The sequence below is a fragment of the Poecilia latipinna genome, unplaced genomic scaffold (assembly GCF_001443285.1).
Source record: "Poecilia latipinna isolate Pla-1442-1.1 unplaced genomic scaffold, P_latipinna-1.0 Scaffold5078, whole genome shotgun sequence".
Lineage (NCBI taxonomy): Eukaryota > Metazoa > Chordata > Actinopteri > Cyprinodontiformes > Poeciliidae > Poecilia > Poecilia latipinna.
Window position 1 is genome coordinate 42 of NW_015117694.1, and position 10912 is coordinate 10953.

Here is a 10912-nt window from a genome sequence, read left to right on the forward strand (position 1 = left end):
TGCCATCTGTAGCTGCACATTGACTTCCTTCAGCTCATCCAGGTCACCTTTATCGAGTTCCTCTTTCTTGTTGACTTTTGATGCTACATGTGATGAGTGAATTACTGTCATACAGAAACCAGGTTTTTATGGGAACTACATCTGGAAAGTGACACCTAAACATTTGAACATGTCAGGCTCTTCAGTTTGGGTTGAAACACCAGACGATGTACTTGGAGATGCTGACTCTCATGTCCAGGTAACTTACAAACACATCCTGTTCATGTGGAAGGTTACAGCCTGAGCAGAACCACAGGTTGATGTCGTTTTGGCACTTCCCTCCATGGGGTTGCCACAATAAGGCAACCTCACAGTCACCACAGCTGTGCACACACAGACTCTGCAAACGTTTTTACTCTGGACGGCCTTCCTGGCGGGAGAAGAACGGAAAGAGAATCACATCATCTGCAAAGAATCAAATCTGAACAAGTAAGACATTTGCTGTGCAATCATTTAATAGATTGATCTGATGTATCAATCAGCCTACTAAATCTATTTTTAGTTAGATCATCTTTTTCAGCGGTTTGTTTACATTTACCGAACTAAATGTAAGGTAACAAAGAAATACAAAATGAATTTGATCTCAAGTTTTTTTTTTAATTTCTGTTTAAACCAGCAAACATTTTTATGACTAAAATATAACATGACATGTTGATATGAGAAAATGGTTGTTTCCTAAGCAGGACATGCGTCACTTGTCAGGGGCCAATCAAGTGCAGACTTCTTCTAAGAGAGGAAAATGCACTGAAATTCTTTCCAATCATCATCATATTTCAAACATGCTGACATCAAGTCAGTTTGTCGTCTGGGCAACGATTTTGCTCATGGGCACCATTGGTGAGTTTTTTGTCTAAATATTTCTATGAATATCATCTAAATATCCCACATTACCTTCTGTCATGGTTTTACTGAATCGTAAGAAACTTTATTGATCGTATGATTTGACTCTAATTTAACATCAGGTCAGAAAATTCATCTGAACTTAACCCCGCCTGTTCATCAAAGCGGCAGCTTCGTATCAGCTCCCATTGGGGGAAAAGTGACTTTGCATTGTTTCCATGACTCAGAACGGATCTACTGGTACAGACAAACCCTGGGACAGAAACCAACGCCGATTGCCAGCTTCTATGTCTACGGGAAAGAAACCATTTTTCATGGTGAATTCAAGAACAATTCTCGTTTGGATTTGGTTAAGGGAGACCGGACAAATCATCTGATCATCTCAAATCTACGAATTTCAGACTCTGCCACATATTTCTGTGGAAAGAGCAATGCGCAAGTTGTGGCTTTCGCACAAGGCACTGTCGTCAGCGTAAAAAGCTTCGACTCCGATGTAAAAGTTCTGATCCATCAGTTGGTGTCTGAGAGCCTGCAGCCAGAAGGCTCTGCAACTCTGAACTGCACAGTAAAAACTGGAAGCGGCGGTGGAGAACACAGAGTTTATTGGTTTAAAAACTCTGACGGATTCCAACCAGGATTCCTTTACACTCAGGGAAGCAAGAATGATCAGAGTGAGAGAAACTCCAACACACCAACACACACCTGCGTCCACCGCCTGTCGATGGACGACCCGTCCGTGTCTGATGCTGGATCCTACCACTGTGCTGTTGCCTCCTGTGGACACATCCTGTTTGAAAACGCAACAATGCAGGAATTTTCACGTGAGTAAAAGGCATCATATCCTGTGAAGACAGAAACATGAAGTGGAATCAATGATTCTTTCGATTGATTTCTCTGCAGGTGAGAAAAACCTCCTGAAGAATGCTGTGGTTGGAACTTTAACTGGATTTCTGACAACCCTTCTTGCTGCTTCGCTGGTTTTCTTATTGTGCAGACTAAGAAAAACATCAGGTGAAAGTGAGTGTGCATTTCCATCTCCATGCAAACGTAATTTATATCCACTATCCAACTCAGTGAAACTCAGAATGCGAGAAATTTATGCAACAAATGTTTTTGATTTTCATAGCTTACACATAATAGAAACCTTTTATTACATGTTTATATTTTGAAATAACTGTTTGATATTTTGATTTATGGAAATGAACCTGTTGCTACTTTAAGAGACTAATTCGCTCTTTTGAAACAGATTTGCAATGCTCTGCTGCTACGACTGCACCGCGGGTAGGAGTTACCTCTTCATTTTTGCGATTATTATTAATATTTTGTACAAACTTTCCCACAAGATCAATATTCTGATCTGCTTTCACGTGTATTTCCAGGTTAATGACCAAGACATGACAGTCCTCTATGCATCTATAAATGTTGGTCAGTCCAACAGATCAAGAAGACAGAGAGAGAGCAGCAAGACTGAGTGTGTTTACTCCAGTGTTAGCCAGAGGAAGTCAGGAGTGCATAAATTTCATTTTGAAACTCTGTGATGTAGTTTCAAGAACTTATCTTAAAGCAAATCTACAGGTGGACATATTGTTTTTTTATTAGCAGCCAAATTGTTAAACCTCTCTTGATGTAAAAATGTTTCTGTAAATTAACTTTTATTTGTGTTGGAGCATTTTGTGATTGACATTTAGTTTTCAGAAACAATTGGTTACTCTAAATTGTCCTTATGTGTGTGTTTAGGTGTGTATGCATGCGTGTGTGTGTGTGTTTTTTTTTTTTTTTAATGAGCTGGATGATGTCGTCATGCTGTTACGTCCTTTGGATGTTTCTTGCACATGCGCCATGCGATGGACGTGTTGCTTAAGACCCAGGAATCCCAAAGAGGAGAGTAGGTTTATTTTTACATATTTTAAATATGAAGCATTGCATTACCTCTGCTTGCCCAATGTGACTGCTTGCCAAATGACTGCTTTTTTTACAGGAAAACTTTTTTTCCTGTAAAAAAGTTTGGATTGGGTTGTTTTAAACTTTACCTTTACCCATATATCTTTACATATTATCAGAAATAGTCCAGAAGGTGTTTGAAGGGTTTGACAATGTACTAATGTCAGATATTAGGGTAAAGCAGGCTACATATTTGATATGGCAATGTTTTCATTTAGAGGAGTGAGAGGTAGTTATTACAAAGACACAGTAATCTTTTCAAATTTGTATTTGTTGAAGTCTGGAAAAATCATGTTATTTTCTCTCCATTTCAGAAGTGTGATGCACCTTGTGTTTGCAATACTAAATCCCAATAAAATCTATGAAAGTTTGTTGTAAATGGAATAAATAATATGAAAACCTACATGAATCGTTTGCTGTTCACTGTAGCCTATATGCACAATCTAACTAGTGGTTTCACAGGGCTGTGGACATGTGACCAAGTTTCTGAAATGCCAGATGTTGCGTCACGTCTGTTTGGCCAATCAAATACTGTACATCCTTATCTATGAAAACTGAAAAATGGGTCGAGGTTCTTCTCAATCAGAGCGGCAAACTAAACACCATGATAAGCAAATGCTTTGTTGTCTATATGATGTTCTTGTTCTTGGGGACAATGGGTGAGTCTATGTACAAGTTCCACATTTCGGTGCGTTGTACCAAGTTGTCGTATGTTTATCATGTCGGGGTTTTATTTTTTTACCACAGCTGGGACAAAGACACAATACAGCTTATCTGTTCGCCAAGACAAACATTTCGTGTTTGCTAAAGTGGGAGACAACTTGACTCTGCAATGCTTCTACGAAAACGTCGTGGACGCACGGTTCTACTGGTACAGGCAAAATCTGGGGCAGAAGCCAAGGCTGGTCTCCACCTATTACAAGTACGACAAGAACGCCACTTTCCATGATGAATTCAGAGACAGTCCACGCTTTGAGCTGGAGACCACTAAAGGCAAAAATCACTTGAAGATAAGAGATCTGAGGATTTCAGACTCTGCACTTTACTTCTGTGCAAGCAGCTACCTATACAGGCTGGATTTTGCTGAAGGCACAATGGTGTATGTAGAACAAACAGGTTCCAAGCTGAAAACTTCAGTTTATCAGTCAGCATTGGAGACCATCCAGCCCGGAGGCTCTGTGACCCTGAACTGTACGGTACAAACTGGGACCTGCAGCAGAGAGCACAGCGTTTACTGGTTTAAAAACTCTGAAGTGTCTGAACCAGGACTCATTCACAGCCAAGGGGGTGAGAACAAGCGGTGCAACAACAAAACCAGCGCAGGGACACACAGCTGTGTGTACAAGCTGCCAATTAGCAAACTGGACGCCTCTCATGCTGGCACCTACTACTGTGCGGTTGCCTCGTGTGGACACATTCTGTTCGGAAAAGGAACAAAGTTGGACTTAAAAGGTGAGCAGCTGCAAAACAAAACAAAAACACCACAAATTACCTAATTTAACTGAAACAGAAAGTTTATGTTGCTGTGTTTCTGCAGATACCAACAACTTAGAGACTTATTTATGGGCCGGAGCCTTTTCTTTCACCTCCCTCCTGAGTGCTTTACTGGCTGTCTTACTGTGTGTGATACATAAGAAAAAGAGCTTCAAACGTTCAAGTAACACCTTTTTTTAAACACTTTTACAACTTTAAATTCACATACTTGCAATGCAGCAAAAAGCAACATTTGACTCATGATATATTTCCTCTGGTTTTGCTTTCTTCCCCCACGTTTATTTGCTTGAGATTATGAAACTTGTTTCAACATTGAACAAAGATAGCAAGAGCAAATCCAGAGTGTATTCTCCAAATTATGATATCTCTCAATTTAATTTGATGCTCTTGCTTGAAAACCCTCCAAAAATATGCAAATTCACATATTTCTTAAGAAAGGAGTGGGTAGAAATTCCCTCGCAGTGAAATAAGTAAATGACTTATTGCCAGTTATAAGAAACTCTTGATTGTTGACATGGCTGTCTGTCATGGCTTCTAGAGGTAATTTACAAACTGCTTTTTGTACTGTGTCACCTTATCTTTGTTAATAAAACATATTTAAACATATTTGTTTAGGATTAGGGCCACAAAAAAAGAAAAAAAAAGAATTCTGACTTTTTTTTTCTAAAATTCTGACTTTTTTCTCTGAAGACTAAAGTCAGATTTGTTTTTTCAGTGGCACTAATCCTTTTCTGTATAAAATGTAAAAAATAAATAAACAAAAAATACAAAAATATCTAAACTTCTGCTTTTACTTGCAGAGTCTGTAAAAGGGCCATCCCATAAGCCAGATGTGAAGGTGAGCGATTGTTTTTCATCAGTCCTTTTCTATGTAAGGACGTACACATAACATAATAGTTTCTGTATTTTTTTCGGTGTGTAAAATTCTAACAAACCTTTTGCTTCTAGGATGCTTACAATGCACAAAAAGCATATTACGCTGCTTTTCTTGTGCTGCACAACAGACCACGAAGGAGAAAGGATCCTATCTGGAGTGAATGTGTGTACTTCAGGGTTTAGTAGTAGAATGGAAAAAAATATATATATTACAGCCAAGTGCATTTCAACACGCGTGTTTAATATAACTTGTTTTTATTAATTCACTGTTGTTCAGTTAGATCCAAAAGGACTTATCAGATGAGTTAATGTCTTTGTGTTTATTCTTGTATCCTGTTCCTTTTTGGATTTTGTTTTCTTAGATTCGTATTGTTGGTGTTTTTCCCCATGTGTTGCTTTTTCCTTTCAGAGTTCTCCAGTGTTTTCCAGGCACAAAGTGCCATTTTATAGCATTGAAAATGGGCCTCTGTCTCTTTAAAAACTGCTGTTCTTTCCAAAACTCTGCCTTCACAACGTTGCTCCCCTATTAACCCTTTAACAGCTTTGCACTGAGAAGTAACAACATTATAACATGCTTTTATGCTCAGATACATCCAGTCGCCAATGAGCTTCACTGGTTTTCTGAACTCAACATGATAACAGTCTTGGTCGAATGAAAATTGTTATAAAACATTTTTTTTTTATCATTTCAGTAAATGTGCTTATAATTCTATGAATTTTGAGTCTATCAATTTTTGCTTTTGTTATTTTTTTTAATCAACATTAAGCTTGAATGTGTCTGTTGGTTACATAAACATTGCAAAATAGCAATAGTTGACTTTTATGTTTATGAATAATTTCTGTAGCTTTGTTATCATTTTTTAAGATGCCATGAGCTTTTATCTGCTTTTCTTCTACATTAAAGTTTAACAGTATCAAATGTGTTGTGACTATTTCAAAAATTTCTGCCACCAACTGAATGTCTGTGACTCTGGTCAGTGAAGCACATTAAAGCAGATCACATGTATTTCTACCGAGTGGATTATTATCTTTTTTTTTTTTTGTAACCTGAATCAATATCACTGGTTTTAAAAAGAACAGACATCAAGACTAAAAATAAAACAGGATGAACCACATAAGCTAAAAATAAATACTTGCTATGCTTAAGGATTATTAGCATGTAAAGTTTGTTGATCTGGTGAAATATAAGAAATGTGTCGAGGTCTAATTATTCCCAACAATCTTCACCAAGACAACAAACTGTTGCTGCTACTGAAAAAGGACATTTTAAATAATTCAGTTACTTTATTGAGCTTGTATTTTGTATATAATACATTTTGTGATAAATTTTCTTTAGCACAATATTAGTTTCATTTAATGATGAGATAACCTCTAAATGAAAATGTTTTAGAGGCTATAAAAGGCTAGCTAAAGGAAGGCTACTATTTTCTTACATGTTTCCAGATTTGCTGCCTAAATATCCAGAAACTCCTCAATCCTAACACTCAGGTCTCTGGCTTCTTCACACAGTCCAAACCTTGTTTGTCCAACAGTTCTGGCCTAATTCATGTTTCAGGATCAAAACTCTCGTAATCTGAGGTAACCTTGTTGTGAATTTGTACAACACGTATAAATTGAAAACTCAGTTTGCATTATGTGCTTTCTAAAGCCCCTTCTCCATTGTCAAGTCTCACGCTAGCCAGTCAAAGTCTGGTCCAGCTCTGTCCAAGTTGTTGTTCTCCGTTGGCAGTGTGTTCCTCTCTGTGTGGGGGTGAACCATGAGTGATGGAAACTTAAGGTTTCAGTTTGGGGGATATTTCATAACCTGCTGTTCTTAAGTTTCTCCATTTCCTTTTGGGAAGCCTTTCCTTCAGGCCACTTTCTTTACAGGTGATTTTTATGTCCTGCAGCTGTAAACCACAGGTTTTGGTGTAACTTATTCAAAATCCAGATTCAATCTGATTCAGAGTGTGAAGAGACCTTAAATACATAATTAAATGTGGTTGAAGTAATTCTGCAGTGAAGAGTGAACCAGAGATTTTACACTTTGTTCCACTTTGACCGTCAACGTTGGGTAAATTAGATTTGGGACCAAATACTTTTTCACCTGTTCGGTTTGGATAGCTTCTTCCCTTAATAAGTGAAATCATTTAAGGCTACATTTTTTTTTATTTACTCAAGTGATGTTTGTCAAATACTTAAATTTTGTTGAATGATCTGAGTCAAAAAGTGTGAAAAACAGCAAAAACAGAAGGATGTGTTATTTTTACTATTGATGAAAGTCAAGCCAAAACAGGCCCTCTGCCTTCTTCCAGTGCTCCCAGTACTTACTGGAAACAACCAATTAAAGCCAAGAGGAGAGTCTTAGCGCTGTCAATCATCTTGTGTACACACTGCTCACTTCCTCCCTTACATGCTGTCTGCTATAGCTTCTTCCTGTCACTGGAGCTTGTTGTAAATGTTACGGCTGGTTAGCATAGCCACCGATGACGGCGGATAAAGTTGTCTTGTAACAATAAGTTGTTTCTCTGGCATTAGCACGTTGAGAAGTGCATACACAATATTGACTGACAGCACTAAGACCCTCCTCCAGTTCTGAATGGTTGTTTTTGACCCGGAGCGCTGTATTTCTTCAAACGGTAATGGCAGCTCAGGGAGGAGATTGACTTTTTTCACAGATTATCTGCCCCTATTATACTGTCACAACTTGGTGACGGCTTTAACAAGGGTGTAAAAAAAACATCTTGCAATAAAAGTTGCATACCCCAGCTTTAAATGAAAGAAATAATAACAATAAAGTTGATAAATAGTGAAATCAGAGCTTCTCACTTCCTTTTGTGCCCACACTGTTTCCATTGTCAGTGCAAGTAGAGGTCATTTCCGCTGAACATATAAAGTCTCGTCCTCGACCCGTTTACTGAAGTCGCTATTACACTGGAAGAGTCTGAGCAGTGAAGAGTGAAGGATGCTGAGGTTTTATGTACTCCTGGTTCCTCTCTGTAAAGCATGTAAGTCACTCCATTTACACACTCCTGCATCATGATGGTAGCTTCTCGATACGGTAACGCTTTAAGGTATCCGTAAACCATTCTGCGGACTTTGACTAGCCAAACTTCACATGTTCTTCAGACGGGGACGTTCTCTACGCCGACTTTGGAGACAATGTTACTCTGCATTGCTTCTACACCTCCAGTGCCTCCCATCTGAACTGGTACAAGCAGATGCCAGGAGAACCGCCGCAGATCATATCCACTTTTTACAAACATCTTCCCAGCTCCAACACCTTACACAGGCAATTTAAGGACAATAAGCGACTTTCAGTTTACACCAAGGAAGGGCTCTATGATCTGAAGATCTCCGATATCCGAGACTCTGATTCTGCTCTGTACTACTGTGGGTACACCAGCATCTCCATCACCGAGTTTGACAACGGAACATTTTTATTGCTAAAAAGTAAGAGAAACTCGATGCTTTCTAGAAGCTTTCTGCACTTATTTTTACCGTTTTTATTGACATCCTTAGAACATCTTGTCTTAGATTCCAGCTGCAAGACGTTCCTCCACCAGCCAGACTCCGTCTCTGCCCAACCAGGAGGCTCTGTGACTCTGAACTGCACCATGCTGACCGGAACTGTTAACGGAGACCACAGCGTTTACTGGTTCAGGAAGAACTCGGAGGGATCCGATCTGGGAACGCTGTACACAACGACACAGAGTGGTGGTCCGTGTGCGCGGAGCCCAGAGGACGGTCCTGCTGTCCACAGCTGCGTGTACAGCTTACCAAAGAGGAACGTGACCGTGTCTGATGCCGGGACGTACCACTGCGCTGTGGCTTCATGCGGACGGATTCTATTCGGACCAGGAACAAGACTGAATGTGGGAGGTAAGAGTTAAGGTTATTGCTTTTTTTCCCCCACAAATCTGCAAAAGTGTTCTATATTTTTTCTCAGAGAAACAGGTTGACCCTGCGTTGATGCATGGAGGTGCTGCGTCCCTGGCTGCGTCTCTGATCTTTAACATCATCCTGATGTTTATTGTTTGTCGAAATTTCAGAAGAAAAATCAATCATTCAGAAGGTACAACCAGTTGATATTTAGTAGATGATTTATGTTTTTTTTGCAGTATTTTGATGATTTTGTTTTTCTCATCAAGGATCACATCAAGAGCCAGGAAATGCTGCTGACACTCAGGTTAGCTATTTAAAAAATGAGTTAAGATTGTGTTTGTAGACAGACTCCACTATTTAGATCTGCTTTGTGTTGCAGGACGAAGACTTAACGGTGGTTCAGTATGCAGCCCTGGATTTCAAACTGAAGTCGGACGCAAAGAACAGACAGAAGAACCGAGAGGAGGAACCGGTTTACTCCAGAGTCAGACAGTCCAACCAGAAGTGACTGAATGTTTTAAACCGCACAGGCACTGCTGCTCTTTGCTTTCTGAGATCTGTGCAGAGGCAAATGAGGAAAACATGCAGATTCTGATACATTTGAACTGGAGATGCGTCAATCATAATGTGGTTGGTTTTCTAAGCTCTGGTTTTTGTAAAATTTTGACCTGTTGATGCTAACTCAGGTATCTCTGAAGCATGGATTGAGCTTTTTATGGAGTCAGTACTGAACGCAGTCGGGCAGAGGGCTGCAGGTTTTACATTTTTTTTAGCTTTAGTCAAGCTAGTTGAAACTTGACTAAAACTGCCAATGTTATGTAACCTTTTGGAAAAACACAACTTGTAATTTTTATGGAAATTATCAAAAGTAAATTTTTCTTGTCATTTTTATAGAATCACAACTTTCATTTTTGGTTTTAAACCATAAAGCTTTTTTCTTTTTTAAATAAAGGAAGATGGATATAGTATATTTTACTGGATCTAAACATTATGTATAACATTATTATTTTTTTAAATGTAGTACTGGTACTATTAGTGTCTTTTTGTTGTGGAAATTCAATGCAATTTTCCCTAGAAAACCCCCCAAAACAAACAGAAAAACAGGTAAAACCTGCATTTTTTTTACATGCATATTTAAATACATTGGCTGGTTCCTTTTCCATCTTCAGAAGGAGTTTTGAGCCACTGTGGAACATCCAGAGAGCAATTTGCAGCTCCAGAGTCACAAGTTGCAGACATGAGCTGTTTGGCAAAACCGAAAATGATGCTGCAACTTATTCATCTGTTCTCTGTTCTGCATGTAAGTGTGACCTTTTGCTCTCGCCTTATATGCCAATCTATAGCATCTTTACTAATATCTAAAAAGTCTTGTTTACACTGCTTTAAAAAAAGTCAAAGCAGGAACCATGAGTTATCTGGTGCCTACAGGGCCTATGTACAACTTGTATATATATGTCGTTGATGATGTTTTGTTCCTGACCAAATAAAGTTGAATGAACACAGAAGTTTTTTTTTTACAGTAGATTTGTTTTTTGTGTGCAAAATATCAGTTACTATGAGCTGTGATGTCACATTTACCTTCTGCTCAGTCAGAAGGAACCACAGACATGCTGTCACTTGCCTTTTACTCAGCAGACCACAGAGCACCGAGGTCAAAGTTCAGCATATTTCAGCTTTAACAGGATCGTAAGCTCCACCAAGCAGGGACATTCATGTTTTGCTGCTGTTGCGTGCAAAACATGAGGTAAATATTAACGTTAATACTCTAAAAGACAATTCAAAATGTTAAAACCGAACAACTTTTCACTCGTCTGTTGTATGTATTTAATATTCTCTATTAAATCGCCTTGGTTTGTCT

At 38.8% G+C, this 10912-nt stretch overlaps 3 protein-coding genes across 3 annotated transcripts; all 3 read left to right on the top strand.

Moving 5' to 3' along the window:
• The first annotated feature begins 634 nt into the window (after positions 1–634).
• LOC106943275 (uncharacterized) lies at positions 635–3218 on the top strand. Its single transcript, XM_015026593.1, has 4 exons — positions 635–876; positions 1002–1700; positions 1780–1896; positions 2126–3218. Exons 1-4 carry the CDS (start codon positions 696–698, stop codon positions 2233–2235), a joined length of 1107 nt encoding a protein of 368 aa, XP_014882079.1. The 5' UTR covers positions 635–695; the 3' UTR covers positions 2236–3218.
• A 219-nt stretch (positions 3219–3437) lies between these two features.
• Positions 3438–6174, top strand: LOC106943274 (uncharacterized). Its single transcript, XM_015026592.1, has 4 exons — positions 3438–4272; positions 4358–4477; positions 5115–5152; positions 5263–6174. The coding sequence occupies exons 1-4, from the start codon at positions 3531–3533 to the stop codon at positions 5371–5373; spliced, it is 1011 nt and encodes a 336-aa protein (XP_014882078.1). The 5' UTR covers positions 3438–3530; the 3' UTR covers positions 5374–6174.
• A 1901-nt stretch (positions 6175–8075) lies between these two features.
• Positions 8076–10480, top strand: LOC106943277 (uncharacterized). The gene is made up of 6 exons (XM_015026594.1): positions 8076–8177; positions 8299–8622; positions 8707–9051; positions 9119–9244; positions 9321–9358; positions 9434–10480. The coding sequence occupies exons 1-6, from the start codon at positions 8135–8137 to the stop codon at positions 9560–9562; spliced, it is 1005 nt and encodes a 334-aa protein (XP_014882080.1). The 5' UTR covers positions 8076–8134; the 3' UTR covers positions 9563–10480.
• The last annotated feature ends 432 nt before the right edge of the window (positions 10481–10912 follow it).